The 21,818-nt window shown below is 40.0% G+C and overlaps 1 protein-coding gene across 5 annotated transcripts in view; it reads left to right on the top strand.

Annotated features, from left to right (window-relative positions):
* tmem245 (transmembrane protein 245) overlaps nt 1–21,818 on the top strand; it is a 211,362-nt gene that overhangs the window by 112,823 nt on the left and 76,721 nt on the right. For all 5 annotated transcript variants that reach the window (XR_005942605.1, XM_041183861.1, XM_041183864.1 and 2 more), the window contains 3 exons: nt 3,168–3,258; nt 5,208–5,306; nt 5,848–5,979. Coding sequence is in view for 4 of the 5 variants with exons in the window: in XM_041183861.1 (XP_041039795.1) it covers nt 3,168–3,258; nt 5,208–5,306; nt 5,848–5,979 (322 nt within the window). In the remaining variant the exon portion in view is untranslated. The remainder of the gene's footprint in view (nt 1–3,167; nt 3,259–5,207; nt 5,307–5,847; nt 5,980–21,818) is intronic.

Genomic DNA, 21,818 nt, shown 5'->3' on the forward strand with positions numbered 1-21,818 from the left:
AAGAGCATTGGTGAGTGGCCAACATAATGGAGATAACTAATCTATGTAATTACAGGCCAGTTAGTTTATCATCTGTGACAGAGAAAATTCTAGTGTCACTAATAAAGGATAAAATTACCATACAATAGACAAAGGAGAAAATAGCTATCAATAGTAGGCATGGAATTCAAAAGGCATGATTGTGATTGATACATCTCATCAGATTTCTTGAGGGGGTAATGGACATGGTAGGCAGGGGTCAGCCATTGGTACGGCGATGAACTTTTGAACAAAAAGTGATGAAAGTCAGTATAAGTAGTATAATCTTGAACTGGACACGTGAGCAGAGACTATGTTTAAAAAATGAAAATGGGATCTTTGGCTTGATAAATGGAGGAGTACTTTTCAAAAATAAGGAAGATATATAAATCTTTATAGATCACTAGTTAGACCTCAGAGTATTGTGTCCAGTCCTAGACAGCATGCTTTCGAGGATGCAGAGGAGATTACTGGAATGGTTCCAGAAATAAGGGGTTTTGGTGATGTGGAGAGACTAGAGAAGCTGGAATTGTTCTCCTTCAGAGTAGAAAAGGTTAAGTAGAGATATAATAGAAATGTTTAAAATTAATGAGAGGTCTTGTTATCGTAGATATGGAGAAATGGTTTCCAGTGGGTCTGTAACCAGAGCAGACAGATTTGAAATAATTGGCCTAAAAGCCGGGGAGAAAATTTACTCCATGATTATCTGTAATGCTTTGCCTGAAAGGTTGGTAAAAACAGGTTCAATGCTAACTTTCAAAAGGAAATTGAATCTCCTCTTAAAAAGGAAAAAAATTGCAGGGCAGTGGGGAAAAGAGTTGGGGAGTGAAATTAATTGGTAGCTCTGAGAGCCAACACAGTGGGTTGAATGGCTTCCTTTTGTGCTGTATGATTCTAGTTCTCATGAATTTTGAGAAAGCCTTTGACAAGTTGCTAATAGATTGAGTACTGAGGTATGAACAGGATAGTAATTGGATTTGGCAAAATTTGTTAGAAGGAAGTAAAAATTAAACACCGTTCTTCAGAGCAGTTGGAAATATTTAGTGGGGTCTCACAGGACACTTGGGGTCAATTCTATTCAGTGCATATCAGCAATTTTGATAGAGCCCTAAAGAGATTGGTCAAATTTGCATATTATACTAAGATAGGAAGTATAGTTAAAACCTATGCAGACGAAAGAAAGGTGCATATGTATAATGATGGTGGTAGGACTGAATAATGGCAGATGGAATACATTTTGAGAATCGTCGCAGCACAGCAGGAGGTAATTCGACCCATTATATTCGTGCCAGCTGTCTGCAAGAGCAGTTCATCTAATCCCATGTATCCCCCTTTTCCCCATAATTAAAATAACAGCATTAATTATACTCTGAACAGAAGTAGGTTTAATGCTATACAAAAACAGGGGGTTTTGTGGGTATAGATTTGCACAACATTAAAAGTACCTCTTTAATTGATAAGGTTGATAAAACTTTTTTGAAAGATTGATACAATTCTAGGTCTTATCACAGGTATAGAATGTAAAAGCCAAAAAGTAATTCTGAGCCTCAATGAAACCTTAAGATCTCAAAGACCAGAATCATAGGATAGTTACAGCACAGAAGGAGGCCAGTTGGTGTGTTATGTCTGGAGTGGCTTCTTGTACCTGTAGTAGCTCCCTGTAAGAACAAGTCCCACTCCCCTGCCTTTTTGCCTTAGTTTTGCAAACCTTTTCCACTCAGATGAGTATCTAATTCCCTTTTGAAAGTTGTGATTGAATTTGCTTCTACCGCACTCTCAATGCATTCCAGATCCTTACCATCACTGACTTAAAAATCTCCTCTTGTTGCCTTTGGTTCTTTTGCCGATCACTTTCAACTGGTGTCCTCTTGTTCTCAGCCTTTCAATGGGAGCAGTTTCTCCCCTATTTCTTCTGTCCAGACTACTCAGGATTTTGAAAACTAAATCTCCTCTCAATCTTCTTTTCTGAGTAAAGCAACCCTAACTTCTACAATCTATCCTCTTAACTGAAGTTCTTCAACCCTGGAATCTTTCTCGTAAAACCTTTTTGCACCCTCTCCAACGCCTTTACATCCTTCCTAAAGTGTGTTGCCTAGAATTCGGCACGATATTCCAGTTGAGGCGAAACCAGTATTTTGTAAAAAGTTCACCATAACTTCCAGTATTAGGCTGCATGCTATAGGAAGGATATTAAATCTTCAGCGAGGGTACCACTCTGATTCATTAGGATGTGGCACTATAAGGAAATGTAAGTAGGAAGAAGAACATGAAAAATTTTATTTTTTTTTTGTTGGAATGATGCAGAATACGGAATAATTTGGCATAATATAAAAACATATAGGCCAAGATTTTCAGCCCTGTTGTGGGTAAGGCGGCGCCCCAGCCAGAAATTAATTGACTTGTAGTGGGACCGGAAGATCCCGGCGGCAGGCGGGAATAGAAAATCCCGCCCTTAATATGAATGGATGAAATAGGGTTAATAGAAGCTGCCTGTTTCAGTAGTTCAGGGGTCAAGAGTAAGGGTTCACAGAGACAAATTAAGATGCAAGTTAGAATAGAGCATAGGAGAAACTCCATGTAGAATTGTGAAACTGTAAAATTTGTTTGTAGTTGAGGCAGGAAGTATGTCAACATTTAAGATTAATCGAATAGTTGGATGAAGGAAAATAAGCTGTTAGGATATGGGAACAGGATGGGGTTAGTACTGTTTGCTTGTGTGGAAGGTAAATGCCAACACTAACTGGGTTAAATAACCTGTTTCTTTGTTCTTTCTATGTATATCTTCATGCAAGTTGTTTAGGAGGAAGAAAAGGGATAATAGATTAGATAAATATTTTTGTTAAAGAGGATAGTGGATCTTTTGGGGGCATATTGCCTAAAAGTAAGAAGTACAGGCCAGCTAGTGGTAAGATATTTAACAATTAATTTAACGTAGTTTTAAATGTTAACTCTTAATGCCATTTTAGTATCCCACTAGGATATAAATTTTCAGGGTACAAAATTGGCGAGTGGACGATTGCCTTACTTTGAGTAACATGAGTTGAATTTTCGTAGTTCAGAATGAAGTGTGGTTTACTTTTCACGAGTTTTAAGTTAATCTTCTCTGCTCCAATTTTCACATCACTTTTTGATGCCTTGAATTGTTTCAGCTGGCTTCCTGAGGCCCAGGTAATCCAGAAGGCATTAAATTCTGCTGCCAACAATGTATACCAGTATGGAAGAGAGTGGATAACCCACAAGGTAAAGTATAAATTTTAACATTTAATATCTGATACCATTTAAGTTAAAATACTATGGCACAGAGCAGTACTATGCTTAATTCTCATCATGGACATTTCATTTTTGTTCAGTTGACATAGACGATGCTAGTGAACAGTTCGAAAGCAGAACTGCAACTAGGTTTCACCTGGTGAGGAGTAGAATGTGGCACTTAGTCTTACAAATAGTCCCATTGACCTCCTCAACTAGTATTGGATCAACTTTTACTTTCCCTGTTTCTTCATTTTCCTAAACCTCTTTGTTTTCCACTTTTCCCAATTTTGCCAACAAAGAGAAATCGAAAAAGAATGAAGTGGCTCATGTGACTGTATCAAAATCATGACCTAGACCTTGTCCCAACAACAGCGAATGCTGAGAAGTTTGTTGCAGTTGATGGCCACAATAACACTGCAACTCTAAGGATTTCAATTACGTTTGAATCCAGAAGTTGTGGTTCACCTGAAAGGGCTTCTGCTGGGATCTGTCAGCGTGCAATTTGGACTGATTGCCCTGCAGTTACCCTAATGTTTACACTGATTTATATAGGGCTCCTCCTGACAGGTGCAGTGTATGCTCAGGAGTGCAGCTCTATAAATCAGCAGGAATGTCAAAACACTCCCACATCCCACCCTCCTGGGCTCCACTCCCTCTCCCTGAGCTCCTGGCTCCTCACTCTGCTGGTGTCGAAGAAGAGCCAGGTTTTGGGAACCAGGCACAATGATGACGGGTGATTGGGGAGCCGTAGATGATGGGCTGAGCAATATTAGCAAAGTTCACTTCATTGAGCACAAAAAATTCCAAAAACACAAGTATCAAAAATACTTGGGTCTAACTATGCCAAGTCCTGGAATTACCATGCAATAACACTCTTCAATATACTTCTGTCCACATTTTAAGGAATTACACCATCCTTTTCTATGTATTATCTGGAATGTAGGACTTGCTCAAAATCACATAATAAATGTCAAATGAATAAATCGGTGATAGACATAAGATACAGCATACATTTTTAAAGTAGTAGAGGGTTGAATGCAACCGACCACACCCACCCACAAAGTGGCTCCTCAGTCCCACCGAAGTCGGAGAAGAGCCGAGGTAATGGGATGGGACCAGAGCTGGGGGTGGAGGAGCTGCAATTAAAAGTAAATTAGAGAAAAAGTTGAAAATCATTGCAAGCACTTATCTGTCATTGAGCTGAAGGCACATCTTGAGGGGCCTATCTTCAGCTCGTGATGTCAAAGGAAACATGGCTTCTTTGGAATTGCACCTTGCCACTCAGACTCCCTGCTTACCTTGCTGATTGATCGTGCTGCAACTGGGAGAGCAAGTTCCTGCTGCAGCCAATGGAAAAGGTAGGAACATACTTTTAAACTCAGTCAGCAGTGTACGCTTCAGCTTTGCTGCTGACAGAAAGATCCGGATCATTTTGAAATTTCAGAAATGGTCTTATTTGGAAGGGTAAGCAAAGGGACAAGGTTGTTGAGTTTTGAGAGCTTAATTTTTGAGGTCAGGTTGTGTCTCTGTGAAGCATCTCCTTCCTCTAATGGCACAGGAAGAACTGAAAAAGATATCTTGATTATCTATCAGGCTTAGAGTGGTGTAAACTTAACCTTTTTTTCCTACTCCTCCAGCCCTAAATACCAACAAACACACTGCTTTTCTCCAAGTCCCCTCTACCTTCCCTGCCCACCGCCTAGCCCCTCTCACACTATCCCTTCAAAAACTTTCTCATAACTCTTTCCTCTTCGATCATGCTTTTGGTTGCTTCCTGTAACTTTTGTCCCATTCATGTCTTTGCTGTCCTCTGATAACCACCAAAGCACCTGGAAGCATTTGTAACATGAAAATTTATAGATAAATTGTTGTTACTAGGTTTTCCTTTACTTTAAACATTTTATTCTATTCTTATTAGTATTTTTGTGTTTGTTCAGCTACATAAGATGTTAGGAGACAAGATGAACAACACAGCAGTTATTGAGAAGCAAGTACTGGAGCTGTGGGACAGATTGTATCATAATTGGTTTGTGAAGGTGAGTGTGAAAAGTGAAAAATGGTCCTAAATTCAAAAAAAAATTCTGAATATACTTCAGATGTAAATCCAGTGAAAGTAATTAGCTGAAAAACAGATTCAGCCCTTCTGTAGGTTGCCAACAAAATAAAATACAGTACACTTCTTTGCTAGAGATTGCTTTCTCAGTATTACCCCCTCTGACTTGCTTTCTTGTTGCTATGTATCTTATTCTCTCTACCTCTGCCTCCCATTTTCTGCCTCGCTATCTGTTAATGTCTCGTGCTCCCACCCGTACTCTTGCCGCTGGGCTCCTCCACTCAACAGTTCTCCAACCTAAACATCATTTCCCTATGAGACATTATCCTTCAGCTAACCTCTTATCCATTCATAGGTTTTCATTTGGAACTTTCCCAGATGTTTTAGAACTCAATATCACATCATAACTTTTCCATTATCCTTTTGAGATTTTGCTTTGAGATTGAAGTTAACAAATGACGCAAAAAGTTGACAATGGTACATATTTTGACAATTTACTTTTATATTTTTTCTCCTTTGCTTAGAATGTAACTCATTCTGGAAGAAATAAAGGTCACAAATTGACTATTAATCGTCAAAATAGTTGGCTCGGAGACATCTTAGACTGGCAGGATGTTGCCTCCTTCATTCACGAGAACATTGAGACTTTCCTTTCTGTGAGTATCTTAAATTTAAATTATTTAAAAATGGACAAATTATCTTTGTGATATGGTTCTGACACTGACACCTTAACAGCACAGTTTTAAAATCTACCATATAATTTTTTCATACACGTGTTTAAGTTCTGATTAAAGAGTGTGGAGAGCGAGAGTCAGGAAACCATTAAGGAGCGCTGGGAGAGAGGCAAGAACCCATTAAAGAGCGCGAGAGAACATAACATAAGAAATAGGAGCATGAGTAGGCCATTCGGCCCTTCAAACTTGCCCTGCCATTCAAGAAGATCATGGTTGATCTACCACAGGCCTCAACTGCTCTTTTGTGCCAGCTCCTCATAGCCCTAAACTCCCCAATATTTCAAAAATCTGTCTACCTCCTCTTTAAATACTTTCAGTGACCTAGCCTCCGCAACTCTCTGGGGTAGAGAATTCCAGGCATTCACTACCCTCTGAGAGAAGAAATTACTTCGCATCTCAGTTTTAAATTAATGTCCCCTTATTCTGTAACTATGGGCTGAATTTCCCTCCCCTCCCCCACCTCATTGGTGGGGTTGTGCAGAAGCGGGTGGGTGTGTGCCGCCAATTAAGGCTCATCTAGCGGTGTGCTCCCTCTGCGGGTGGGGGGGATTCCCTGAGTCAGGGCTGCGTTCTTTCACGTATGAAATAGTGCAGAAATTTCCCTGAGGCACCGCGCTGCCTCAGGGAGATCAGTTTAAGTTCCAAAAATATTATTAAAGAAAAAAAAAAAATTAAGAACATGTCCCCTCATGTGAAACTGTCACATGAGCTGGGACATATCCATTAATTTTTTCAAAAAATTTTATTTAGTTAATGAACCCTTCATGAAACCTCATCCTGCCCGTGGATAACGTTTCATGAAAATGCGAAGGCCACCTGGGCTCTTCGCCTGCCTGCCAACCTTAAGGTTGGAAGGGTAGCATTCTTAACAGCTGCGCGCCTGCTGAACTGACGATCTAAAAGACGAATGGTGATGTCAGAACGTTCCCGACATCACCGCGCATCATTTTATGCATCGACGAGTGGGCCCCGCCCCTGTTCAACGATGGGAAAATTCTTCCCTATGTCCCCTAGTTCAAGATCCCCTCACTAATGGAAACATCTGCTCAATATCTACCCTGTTAAGCCCCCTCAGAATCTTATACGTTTCACTAAGATCACCCCTCATTCTTCTAAACTCTAATGGATAAAGGCCTAAACTGTTTAGCTGTCTTTGATAAGTGAACCCCTTAATCCCAGGAATTAGCCTAGTGAATCTCTTTTGAATTGCCTCCAATGCCATTATATCCTTTCTTAAATACGGGGACCAAAACTGTACACAGCACTTCAGGTGTGACCTCACCAACACCCTGTACAGTTGTAACAAGACTTCCTTATTTTTAAACTCCAACCCCATAGCAATACAGGCCAAAATTCCATTTGCCTTCTTAATTACTTGCTGCACCTGCATGCTAACTGTTTTTGTTTCATGCACAAGAACACCCAGATCCCTCTGTGCTGCACTTTTTTGAAGTCTCTCTCCTTTTAAATAAGTCTGCCTTTTGATTTTTCATAACCAAAGTGCATGATCTCACACTTTCCTACCTCAAACTCCATCTGCCAAGTTTTTGCCCACTCACTCAACCTATCTATACCCCCTTGCAGATTCCTTATGTTCTCATCACAACATGCCTTTCCACCTATTTTTGTATCATCAGCAAATTTGGATACATTACACTCTGCCCCCTCCTCCAAGTCATTAATATAGAGAGTAAATAATTGAGGCCCGAGGACTGATCCTCATGGCACTCCACTAGTTACGTCTCTCTAACCTGAAAAAGACCCATTAATCCCAACTCTCTGTCTTGTGTGTTAACCAGTCCTCAATCCATGCTAACACATTACCCCCAATATTATGAGCTCCTTTCTTGTGCAATAACCTTTTATGTGGCACCTTATCGAATGCCTTCTGGAAATCCAAATACACTATATCTATCAATTCCTCTTTATCAACTCTGCTTGTTATATCCTCAAAGAACTCTAACTCTAATTTTCCTTTCACAAAGCCATGTTTGACTCTTGATTGCGTTAATCTTTTCTAAATGTCCTGCTATCTCTTCCTTAATTATGGACTCTAACATTTTCCCAATGACAGATGTTAGGCTGACTGGCCTAGTTTCTTGCTTTTTGTCTCCCTCCCTTCTTAAACAGGGGCATGACGCGACTTGTCTGCCTATAGTCCCATTAGTTTGTCAAGTACTTTGTCCCTCGTGATAGAGACTGTTGCAGGATCTTTCCTCCCATTAGCTCCTTGCTTATTTGATATCTTTGGAATGTTTATGGTGGCCTCCACTGTGAAGACCGATGCAAAATATTGGGTTAAACGAGTCCTTTTTTAAATTTTTGCTGAACGTTATGAAATATCTGCTTAAATGTCTGTCACTGCTCATCCACTGACCTTCCCCTTAGTCTATTTTCCCAGCCCGCTTTAGACAACTCTTTCTTCATACCTCTGTAATTGCCCTTATTTAAGTTGAGAACATTGGTTTGAGAACCGAGTTGCTTGCCCTCAAACTGAATTTGAAATTCTACCATGTTGTGATTGCTACTCCCTAGAGGATCCTTAACTATGATATGTCTTATTAATCCTACCTCTTTACACACTACTAGATCTAAAATAGCCTGTTCCCAGGTAGGCTCTGCAACATATTGCTCTAAGAAACAATCCCTGATGCACTCTACAAATTTGTCTTCCATGTTACCCCTGCCAATTTGTTTTGTCCAGTCAATATGTGGATTAAAATGACCCATGACAATTGTAGTGCCCTTCTTACTCGCCCCCATAATTTCCCGATTTATACTTTGTCCTAGGATGAGACAACTCTTTGGGGGCCAGTAGAGGACTCCCACCCGTAACTTCTTTCCTTTGCTATTCCTTATTTCCATCCAAACTGATTCCACATCATGATCTATTGCATCTATATCACTACTCACTACAGCACTGATACCTTCCTTTATTAACAAAGCTACCCCCACCTCCTTTTCCTTTTTGCCTATTTTTCTGGAATTTCGAATACCCTTGAACAATGAGTTCCTAGTCTTGGTCCCCCAGCAACCACGTCCTTCTAATAGCCATTAAGTCATATTCATTTATTTCTCTTTGTGCCATTATTATGACACAGCCGATGGTAAAGGCTGAGCTGCTCAAATCCCAGAGGGAAACTTGAAACAACTACCGGAACCCATTTTTGCAATTTGCATGTTTCGAGATGCAGGCTTTGAATTCAGTAGTCATAAGACCACGAGTCTCAAGGTTTTTTTATAAAACTAAATTAAGTATTCATTAATACAAGAAAAATTGTAAGCACATACATATGTCTACAAAATTACTACTATAATAACTACAAAAATCACCTAATTAATCTGACTCTGTTACACCCCCGTTAAGGCAAGAGTAAAACTCATAGATTTAAGAAGACCACAGGCAAAGCACATTTGACCTTACAAATTCAAAATGAGGTTCCTTGCAAGATGGTTCCTTGCAAACACGGTTGGAGGTGTACAGGCTAGTTAGATCTTAGATGCCTCTGTGTTACACACACACACTCCTTTCTGTTTATACCTAGCTTTTCCTTTGAATGTAAATTTTCTATTGTATCACTAGGCCTTAAGCAATAATATCCTTTCATTCCACCAATTCCATTAGTAAGCTGAAAAAAATAAACACGTTGTTTGGCATCTTCTAGCTAGGTGCAAGATTTCACCCATTCTTTTGAATACTTTATTTAAAAATGCAAATTGCCCCCATGACACCTGTGTTTCTAAACTTCTCCATGTTTATCTAATTACCATTTCAAACCTATTTCTTTATATACATCAAAGCCTCTAGACCAGCTGGTTTTAATCCAATTAAGACACAGAGACACAGACACCACTAAACTCTATTTTTAAAAAAATTCGAATAACATAATAGACATTAATTTCTTCACGACAGTCGTCAACTCATCTATCTTGTTACAAATGCTGCGTGCATTCAGATAAGGTGCCTTAAGCTTTGACTTTTTATCATTATTACTCATTCTGGTTCTAATTTTTGCTGCACTGTTCTGCTTATATTTTCTGCCCCTTCCTGTCAAACTTGATTATCATTTGCCTCTTCACTATGCTGCACCTCTGCTCTCTCGTTTCTTTTTGATTTTTTTTAAACATTCCTTCAATTGAACCCTCCCACCCACTAATTAGTTTAAAGTCCTATCTACAACCCTAGTTATACGTTTCGCAAGGACATTGGGCCCAGCATGGTTCAAATGAATTCGGTCCCAATGGAATAGCTCTTTCCTTCCCCAGTACTGATGCCAGTGCCCCATGAATCAGAACCCATTTCTCCCACACCAGTCTTTGAGCCATGGATTTACCTCTCTAATCTTATTTACCCTATATCAATTTGCATGTGGCTCATGTAGTAATCCAGAGATTATTACCTTTGTGGTTCTGCTTTTTAACTTAGCTCCAAGCTGCTCTTAGTCCCTCAGCAGAACCTCTTTCCTAGTCCTGCCTAGGTCATCGGACCACAACAGCTGGATCCTTCCCCTCCCACTCCATGTCCCTCTCCAGCCCAGAAGAGACGTCCTTAACCTTGGCACCAGGTAGGCAACACAGCCTTCGGGACTCTGTCTTTGCTGCAGAGAACAGTATCTATTCCCCTAACTATGCTATCCCCTATTATTATATTTCTCTCTCTTCTCCCCCAACTTGAATGGCGTTCTGTACCACGGTGCTGTGGTCAGTTTGCTCATCCTCCCTGCAGTCTGTGCCCTCATCCACACTGGGAGCAAGAAGCTCGTACCTTTTGGACAAGGGCATTCGCAGTCACACCCTCCTGTCCCTGACCACGGTCCAAATTTGATGTAATTAATCTAAAGGGCGTGACTGTCTCCTGAAACACACTGCCCAGGCAACTCTCCCCCTCCCTGATGTGTTGCAGCGTCTGCAGCTTGAACTCCAGCTCATTAACTCTGAGCCGAGGTTCCGTGAGCAGCCAACACTTGCTGCGGATGTGGTCACCATGGATCGTATCGGCATCCACCTGCTCCCACATACTACAGCTGCAACACATTGTGTGCTCAGCCATCTCTGTTCTGTTTAATTAATTAATTTGGGTGTTAAATATTTTTAAAGTAAATTTCTTAACTACTCTTCAGCTGTAATAATGTCTCCTAATTTAAACTACTTGGTCAATCAAAAGAGTCACGGAAGATATACCCATCAGTCACCTACCTGTTTTCCTGTGATGTCACACTTGGCTCTGACAGAAACAGGTTGAAGGGGCTCTCTGCCCCCCACCCCTCACGTAGTCCGCTCTCCTCGCGCTCTTTTATCCTGTGTCTCCGCTGCTCTCTTCGCACTCTGTTATCCTGTGTCTCCACTCTCCTCACACTGTTTTATCCTGTGCCTCTGCTGCTCTCCTTACATCCTTTTTCCCTGTGGGAGGGAGAGACGGGAGTCCATTAAAGACGCGGAGAGCGAAATGAGAGTCCTTTAAAGAGCACAGAGAGAGAGGCGAGAGTTCATTAAATAGGGTAGAGAGAGAGATGAGAGTTCAATAAAGAACGCGAGAGGTAAAAGAGCACGGAGAGCAGCTGATTGGTGAGTATTCTGGTCTTTAAAGTAAAAGTAAGGTCTTTAATTTTTCGAAAAACTCAGCAGGTCTAACAGCATCTGTGGAGAGAAAAACAGGGTTAACATTTTGAGTCCGTATGACTTGAAAGAAGAGTCATACAGATTCGAAACGTTAACTCTGTTTTTCTCTCCACAAATGTTGTTAGACCTGCTGAGCTTTTTCAGCATTTTCTGTTTTTGTTTCAGATTTCCAGCATCCGCAGTACTTTGCTTTTATCTTTAGTTTGTGTGCAGGTCTCTAGCCTTTTTACTCTTTTTTTAAAAACAACTCAAGTATATGATCGATACTGGTGTGTAAAAAAAAAAATGATAGTAGTTATTACAATAAAGTGTATAGAGCAGGAGATTCTTCAAGTTTAAAGATCAGGGATACGAGAATAATTAATTAAATGTGATAGCGATGGCAGGACGAGTGATGTGTTGCTGCTGCATCATGATGGAAGCTGCTGGACACCAAGGTGATCCAGAATGAACACATCTGTAGTAAGTGTTTGCAGCTCGAAGAACTTCAGATCCGAGTTAAGGAGCTGAGTCTGAGCTGCAGACATTTTGCCACATCAGGGAGGGGGAAGGATACCTGGACACTTTGATCCAAGAGGTGGTCACAACCCACTGATTAGGTAATTCAAATTTGGTCTGATCAGGGACAAGACGGTGTGACTTCAGGTGAAGTAGCTATTGGGACCCAGGGGGTGGCGTTCGAGGAGCTTTGACCCTCGCAACTGTCCAACTGTTAAGAGGTTTCGTGTGAACGAGAGTGGGAACTGCAGGGAGGTTGAGCAAATTGACCACAGCACCTTGGTACAGGGAGCCTTTCAACTGGGGGGAGGAAATAGAAACGTAGTAGCTGTAGGGGACAGGATAGTTAAGTGTATAGATACTGTTCTCTGCAGCCATGAGTGAGAGTCCCGAAGGCTGTGTCGCTTGCCCGGTGCCAGGGTTGAGGAAATCTCCTCAGGGCTGGAGAGGAACTTGGAGTGGGAGGGGAGGGATCCAGTTGTCGTCGTACACTTTGGTACCATTGACGTTGAGAGGACTAGAAAGGAGGTTCTGCTGAAAGAATTTGAACTGTTAGGAGCTAAGTTAAAAAGCAGAACCTCTAAGGATTACTACCTGAGTCATGGGCAAACTGGCATAGGGTAAATAAAGTAAAGGAGTTAAATGCATGGCACAAAGATTGGTGTGGGAGGAATGGGTTTCAGTTCATGGGGCACTGGCACCAGCACTGGGGTAGAAGGGAGCTGTTCTGATGGGATGGGCTTCACTTGAACCGTGCTGAGACCAGTGTCCTGGCGAACCGAATAACTGGGGCCGTAGAGGGGGCTTTAAACTAAATAGGGGGTGGGGAGGGGCCAGGTTTCTGGAGAGATGATACATAGGCTTACAAAGCAAAAGGATATGGCAGCATTGCAAGACAGCTATATAGGTAATGATACCCAGAGTGTGACAGGAAGGGACAGAGTGTATTAACATAAAAAAACAGCAGCAAATTGGGCCAAAGGGAGAAAAATGCTAAAAAGGCAAAATTAAATGGCTCTTTACTTGAATGCATGCAGTATTTGGAACAAAATAAATGAGTTAATGGCACAAAAAGAGGTTAAGGGGTATGATCTTATAGCCATTATGGAGATATGGGGCAGAATTTTGCCCTCGGATGGCGGGTGGACCCCACCAGCTCGGTGGCGGGCAGATAGCCGACCCCCGCCACCGAAACGGGGCCTGCTGCCATTTTGAGTGGGCGGGCCAATTAAGGCCCACCCAGCGCCCTTCCTGACAGGAAGCGCTATGAGCTTCCTGTGCGGGGTGGAGGGAGGGATGGGAGGGAATCCCCAACTGTCAAAGTGCGCTCTCGCGCATGCGCGCGAAAGAGCACACTGCTCCCTGAGGCAAAGTCCTGTCTCAGGGAGAGCACTGACAGGTAAGAAAAGTCAAAAAATAGAAAAAGTTAAAAATTATTAACATGTCCCCCTCATGTGACAATGTCACACGAGATGGGACATGTTAATAAAAAGGACATAAACTTTATTAGACTTTTTAAAAACGGACATGAAACCTCATCCCACCAGTGGATGAGGTTTCATGTTTTATCAGAAGCCCGCTGGGGCACCTGGCCTGCCCGCCAGCCTTAAGGTTGGACAGGCAGGTCTTTAATTATCTTAATTAGCCTGTCAATGGCCTCAATTAGCCATTAATAGGTCAGCGGGCGGACAGTTGATTTCACTGTCCGCCCACCTTCCTAAAAATTTAAAGAGACATCCTCCCGACATCATCCTGTGTCATTTTCCTGTCGGCGAGCGGGCCCCGCCCCCAAATCGCTGACAGGAAAATTCAATCATGGGTGACTTTAATCTTCATGTAGATTGGGAAAATCAAATTAGCAGAGGTAGCCATGAACAATAATTCATAGAGTGTATTCAGGACCGTTTCCTATAACAGTAAGTTGTGGATCCAAACAGGGATCAAGCTATTTTGGATCTGGTAATGTGTAATGAGGCAGGTTTAATAAATGATCTCAAAGTAAAAGATCCCCTAGGAAACAGTAACCATAACATGGTAGAATTTAGCATTCAGTTTGAGAGTGAGGAACTTGGGTTGGAAACAACTGTGCTAGACTTTAATACGGATAATTACAAAGGAATGAGGGCAAAGTTGGCTTGAGTGGACTGGGAAAGGTGTTTAGCCAAAAAGACGGTTGATGAACAATGGCAGACATTTAAGAAAATAGTTCAACAATCACAACAAAGATATATCCCAGTGAGGTAGAAGGATTCTAGGAAGGCGATAAAACTAACCATGGGTAATCAAGGAAGTTAAGGATAATATCAAATTGAAAAAAAAATCATACAATGTGGCAAAGATTAGTGGTAAGCCAGAGTATTAGGAAAGTTTTAAAAACCAACAAAAGATGACCAGAAAAATAAGGAGGGAGAAAATAAACTAGCAAGTAATATAAATATAGACAGTAAGAGCTTCTTTATATATATATATAAAAAAAAGGAAAAGAGAGGCCAAAGTGAACATAGGCCCCTTAGAGAATGAGGCTCAGGAAATAATAATGGGGAACCAGGAAATGGCAGAGGAGTTGAATAAATACTTTGCATCAGTCTTCATGGTAAAATACACTAATAGCATTCCAAAAATACTAAATAATCCAGAGGCAAAAGTGGGGGAGGAAGTAGATTCAATAACTATCACTGGAGAAAAAGTACTAAGGAAACTACTCTGGCTAAAGGCCGATAGGTCCTCTGGACCTGTTGGGTTGCATCCTACGATATTAAAGGAAGTAGCTACAGAGATAGTGGTGCACTGATTGTATTCTTTCAGGAATCCTTAGATTCTGGAAAAGTCCCAGAAGATTAGAAAACTGTCAATGTAACACCCTTATTCAAAAAGGAAGGGAGACAAAAAACAGGTAGCCATAGGCCAGTTAGCTTAACATCTGTCATTGGGAAAATGTTAGAATCTATTTTAAAGGATGTAATAGCAGAACATTTAGAAATGCATAAAATAGTCAAGCAGAGTCAGCATGGCTTCATGAAGGGGAAATAATGCCTGACAAATTTGTTAGAATTCTTTGAGGAGGTAACAAGCAGGATAGATAAAGGGGAATCAGTAAATATAATATATTTGGATTTCCAAAAGACATTCAATAAGGTACCACACATAAAGCTACTTAATAAGATAAAAGCCTATGATGTTGGGGATAGGGTATTAGTATGAATAGAAGATTGGCTAAGTAATAGAAGACAGAGAGCTGGGATAAGGGGAGCATTTTCAGAATGGCAACCTGTAACCAATAGAGTACCACAGGGATCAGTGCTGGGGCCACAACTATTTACAATATATATATATTAATGACTTAGATGAAAGAAGTGAATGTACTATTGCCAAATTTGCAGATGACACAAAAATAGGTGAGAATGCAAGTAAGTGGTAAGCAAGTCTGCAGAGGGATATGGTCAGGTTAAGTGAGTTGGCAAAAACTTGGCAGATGAAGTATAATGTGAGAAAATGTGAGGTTATACGCTTTGGCTGGAAGAATAGAGGAGCTGAATATTATTTAAATGGAGAAAAACTGCAGAAAGCTGCAGCACAGTGTGATTTGGGAGTCTTTGTGCATGAATCCCAAAAAGCTAACATACAAGTTCAGCAGGTAATAGGGAAGGCACATGGAATGTTGGGCATTATTTCAAAGGGAATAGAGTATAAAAATAGGGAGGTCTTGCTAAAACTGCACAAGGCACTAGTTAGACCACACCTAGAATACTGTGTACAGTTTTGGTCCCCGTATCGAAGGAACAATATACTGGCATTGGAGGCAGTCCAGAGAAGGTTCACTAGGTTGATCCCAGGGATGGAGGGATTTTCTTATGAGGAGAGGTTGAGTAGGTTGGACCTGTACTCATTGGAGTTTAGAAGAATGAGAGGTAACTTTATTGAAACATAGGATTCTTAGGGGGCTTGACAGGGTAGATACTGAGAGGTGGTATCACCTTGTGGGAGAGTCTAGGACCAGAGGGCATAATCTCAGAGTAAGAGGTCGCCCTTTTAAGACAGAGATGAGGAGGAATTTCTTTTCTAAGACAGTAGTGAATCTGTGGAATTGTTTACAGCAGAGGGCTGTAGAGGCTGGGTCGTTAAGTATATTCAAGGCTGAGACAGACAGATTTTTAATCACTAAGGGAATCAAGGGTTATGGAGAAAAGGCAGGAAAGTGGAGTTGAGGATTATTAGATCAGCCATGATCTCATTGAATGGCAGAGCAGACTCAATGGGCCAAATGGCCCACTTCTGAGTCTTATCGTCATCTGTTGAAAATAACTTATTTGGACTGCTTAAAAAAATTTATATATTCTACTTAAGCTACTTTATAAATTTGCTTTTAAATTGACTATTGTTCTTTTTCGTATTATTCCTCTCTGTTTTCTTGTTGGTATTTGTACTCTCCCAGTAATAAATTAGTAGAACCTAAGGGGCCAGTAGTAATGGAAGGAACTTGCAGAGATTGAGAGACAGTTAAAGCAGAGAATCTATTCACACCACAGTATCATAAGACAATTGCTTAAAAAGTGTGTTGTTTAATGATCCAAAATCTTGAGGCCCTCAAAAACAAGTGCATCTCAATCAGGACTTTTTTTTTACTCATTCTGGGCATCTGGCCTGAAGAAAGTAGACCCCCTTCTTGAGCTGCTGGAGCAATGTGGTGAAGGTGCCCCCACAATGCTGTTGGCTAGGAGTGCCAGGGTTTTGACCCAGCAAATGTTTTCAAAGGCTTAGACAATATTGCAATCCTGTATAAATACGCAAATTTACAGGGTAACCAGAAAATAATTGTGATGTCCCAATGAGCCAGTGGCTAATCTTAGCAACCCAACACAGTGAAGCAACTAAAATTGACCACATGCTAGAAAGGGTTTTCTTTTAAAAATCATGCAGTCACAAAACTGTTTTTGATCCCTATCCAGTGGCTGGAAAGGATTGTGCTTGGCTGATGTCCTCCATGATTGTGTAGCCTTATAACACTCACTGTCACATGAAATTGAATAAATTTCTTGCATGAATAGCTACTTGGAAACAACACTGGACTGAAACCATTCACCATTTTTGTGGGAGAAAGGAGGGAATAATACCTTAAACAACTTTATATCCCAAGAAAAAATGTATAGCAAATATTTTCTTTTGAGGTTTACAATGTCAGAAATATTCAAAAATACTGTAACTCTTTTTATATGGAAACTAATTCATGCTAAGTGGCAGTTTGTTAATGTGTTTTTATTGCCTAGACTAGCAACTAAAAAACCTTGATTCTGCCTCCTTAGAGTCTCAGCTCATCTGCTGAAATCCTCATCCATGCTTGCTCTATAATTGACAATGCCAATGCACTCCTGGCTGGTCTCCCACACTCTACCCTCAGTAAACTTGAAGTCATCCAAAACTCTGCTTCCTGTATCTTAACTTGCATCAAGCCCCATTCCCCTATCACCCATGTGCTCGCTGACCTATGTTGGCACCTGGTCGAGCAATATCTTGATCTTAAAATTCTCATCCTTGTTTTCAAATCTCTCCATGGGCTTGTCCCTCCCTATCTCTGTAATCTCCCCCAATCCCACAACCCTCAAGGATATCTGCACTCCTTTAATTCTGGTCCTTTGTGTATTCCCAATTATAACTGCTCCACCATTGGTGGCGTGCCTTCAGTTGCCTAGGCGCCAAGCTCTAGAATTCCCTCCCTACATCTGTCCAATTCTCTACTTTGCTTTCCTCCTTTAAGACACTTCTTAAAACCTGCTTCTTTGACCAAGCTTTTGGTCATCTGGCCTAATATCTCCTTATTTGGCTTGGTGTCATACATTGTTTTATAATGCTCCTTTGAAGCACCTTGGTGCATTTCTTTATGTTACAAGTGCTATATAAATAAAATTAGTTGCAGACATATAGCCGAGATTGATAGATTCCAGGGAAAAGCATCTGCTTATACAAAGCTACATCATTGCAAATAGGCAGTGCAAAGATAGTCAGAGTTCACTTTTCCCTGATAGACCTTCCTAGTTGGTCTTGTTAGAAATCTAATAACATGAAGATTACATACTTCATTTTACAAACATCTTCCACTGGGTGGTTGACTGGACCACCCACAGGACTTTTTCCACAGACAGTGTTGCCAGTTAAGGTAAATGAGCATCAGAGGCATAGAAAAAGTTTATGAAGATCAGGAGAGAACAATTCTGTTTACTCTTTTTGGTTTCCAAAAAAACTTGTGCCTTTCCCTGATACTATATCGACAGTTCTGAAACCACTTCCTAAAGCAGGCAAAATTCAAAATTGCTCTACTTCCACAGGGTATCCAGTTATTGTACCCTGGCAACTGATTGGCTATCATAGACCAAAGAATAGATAGCCGCTGTTGTCATTTGGAAACATCACCAGAATTTTCTCAAGTTTAGTTTTGAGTGGTGAAGGTGTTAATAAAGTATTATTTCCCTTCAGCCTCCTCAGCACCTAAGGGTTTTACTAAGTGCCTATCGGTTGTTGTCATGCATTTCCAAATATACCAATCCCATGCTTTTTTGGCCAGTTGGCTCATGAGAGGATGTGTCAGCTCACCAGCAGAGCAGATACTCAGTATGGTCTGGGTTACATAAACATTTAGAAGAGGCAATTGATCCCAAGAAATGTATGTTGAAAATACTCTCTCCTCAGCATCTAGCAGGGCTAGACCATATAGAGGATGGTAGACTCTGTCATCTCTCAGTTTACCTGTATAGTTGAGGATATTTTCAGGAGTTAGGCATGTCTAGATATTAACCTGATTGTCCCTCGTGGCAACTATCAGTTCCTATCTCTCTTCAATCAGATGCAAAGTTGGTCTGGAGACAGTACATAGTCATTTCTTGGATGCAACGTTTTGTATGGTACACAGTTCCTCGTTTTCAGTGGTAAATATCGTCCTTAGTTCTCTTAGGATATCCACTAATAGAGCATGTAGCATAAAATGGGAATAATTTGTGCAACGGAAGTCTTCTCAGTAGCTCATCCTGTTGCCTGTGATTTCTTGAACATTCTCCAACACTTCTGACACAGCTTAAAATTCAGTTCTGTTTGTTACAATGTTGCAGCAGTTTCAGTCTTTCATGGTCAATTTGCTTGGATTTTATTTTGGAAATTAAGTTTTTGTCGATTCACAGTTAATCAGCTCATGGCTTGAGCGTCAAGTATTTGTTTAGATTTTTGCACAGAAAATTGAATGTTGTTCTTGGTTTTGGCTCAGAGCCAGTTAACTTCACTTCCTTATTGTAAATCAGTCAAATTGACTTGGCGTTCTGACATGGTCCTAAACAAAAGTTTTCATCTAGGGTCTTTCCCAATTATATTTAAGGAAATAAATTGTTCCATCATTTTATTCACCACAAAATAAGTCAGAACTAAATACTGCTTCTATGTAAGAAATGCTTACAGAATGCTAAATTATCCAACTCTCTCAAGACAGTGTAGTGAGATTTGATAACTACATAGCTGCTGTGATACACACTGTTGATTAAGTATCAGACAGCCAGATACCAGATGCCATATCTACCTGGTTTTAACAGCAGTGCTTGACGAAAACTACTTTTGACAATTGGCATTAAGGCTCCTATGCCTCCCTTTGTCCTTGAATCTTTGGTATCATTCTTTAACCTATATCATACGTACATTATAGAAAATGAATGCATTATTTTCAGAATCATATTCATTATTTGACTGATGTGCATTCTCCATAATTGTAATCCCTCATCGCTACAAGTCTTGTACTTTCTGGCAGGTCTTAGTGATTAGTTCAGGTTAGCTTCTGGTCAAAACAAAATTATGCAATTGCAGAGCGCCTGTGATTTTATACATTGTAGGAATAGAGAACTTGTGTGGCATCCCCAGTGTGCAATGTCATGACAGCTTAACAGGTGTTCAGCGCATGGTTTAATTAGATTATACTCCTATGTATAGAAGTTATGCAAAATTCAAAGAATGAAAATCCTGCAAAATAGGTAATTTATCTTTTATGGTTTCAATTACATAACCTTTATTCATTGTAAGAGCACAGCAGTAGTGAAGACCGTACTATCTGATACAGTACGTTTTAGATTTTTCTCTTTGCAAGAAGCTACGGAAATAAAATTTTTGTAAAAAGTGCCTTATGACACTTCTAAGCTGAAACAATCCAAGGTCAGAGGCAGCAGGAGCTTCAGCCTGAAAATTTGGCCAATTTAACTTGCCAAGAACTTCAGAAAAACAACCCAGCTCCCTCAAAAAAAAACAAATGGTATTACTACATTTTCCCAAAGCAGCCGTCCTTGTAGAACTTCAGGAAGTAAATTTTCTAGCTGTCACTGAATAATGTTCTGTTCTATGTCATAGACTTCTAAACACTGGAAAACTATGTTAGAATCGTCTAAAATCATACTTAGTGTTTTACAGATATTCAGGAATATAGATTTCCATCCTGTTGCTTTAAGCTGGATTTGAATAGTTCCAACGTGAATGAACAGTGTTGTAACCCACTGCTTCACCCAATCCCTTGGTTTACAAGATATGACCAAGTTAGCATATTGAATATATATGATTAGGGAAAAAAAATCAAGGCAATTAATCAGTTAAGGAAATGCAATGTTGTCTTGTACTAAAACTTGGCATTTATTTTCAAAAGCAATTTTTTTTGTTCCTGTTTTATTTTGGTCTCCTTTGCAATATGTTCTGTCTGCTGAGAGATACACAAGTGACCTACTGTCAGATTTCAAATTTGTTCTATAAATGGGTACAAGGAGTGATTTTGGATTGCCATTAACCTCTTTTGTCCAAATTTGAAAATAGAAGCTTGCCTTATGGAGAATTGTAAGTACACTGTTGCTTTCTTTTTAAGAGAAATATGCAAAACTTCTTTTTGCTTAGCTGCAATAATTACTGAAGAAATATTAATGGAATAAAGATAAACTAAAATTGAAAATAAATATGCCTCTGAAATAGTGCTAATTTTGTATGATCAATATTGCATTTAACCTGCATACATAGATATGAACCACAGTTTAAAATTGCTCTCTTTGTAAGATACTGGCTTGTTTTACAAAATACAGGCATCCTCATAAGCCTCAACTGTCAGGTCACAGTTGTTTAAGTTTTATAATGTCAAATTTGCAACTAAGTAGTTATCAACAAATTTCCATTCTTTCCGTTACATGTATATTAGCGATTGAGGAAGCAATGCATCTATCAACAAAGTGGTCATACCTTAAATTGAACCAACTTCAAAGTGGTCCTTGCCTTTTTCTAATGATGTAATAATTTAAGGATCTTTATAGTAACATTGTTGAACAAAAATAGATTAGAAATATTAATTGTGATTTTGTATTTATATGTTTAACATAATATACGATTACAGCGCTTTCTCATGAAAGGAAGCACAAAACCAGATAAAAAGAGGTATAATTTCTTCCATATGCTGCACCTATTTTTTTTAAAATTACAGCTTCAGAAGCTCCCTTTGACTAAAGAAAACTTTAGCAAGTATTCCCTAGGGTATTTATGTGAATTGTGTTATGATCCCAGCTAATGTTACTACTGGACAAGCCAGACCTCAGAGTGGAACTCAGCTTGATAGATCCTAACTTTTATATTTTGTTTAGAAACGTGGAGAG

Source organism: Carcharodon carcharias, chromosome 3, assembly GCF_017639515.1.
Source record: "Carcharodon carcharias isolate sCarCar2 chromosome 3, sCarCar2.pri, whole genome shotgun sequence".
Taxonomy (NCBI): domain Eukaryota; kingdom Metazoa; phylum Chordata; class Chondrichthyes; order Lamniformes; family Lamnidae; genus Carcharodon; species Carcharodon carcharias.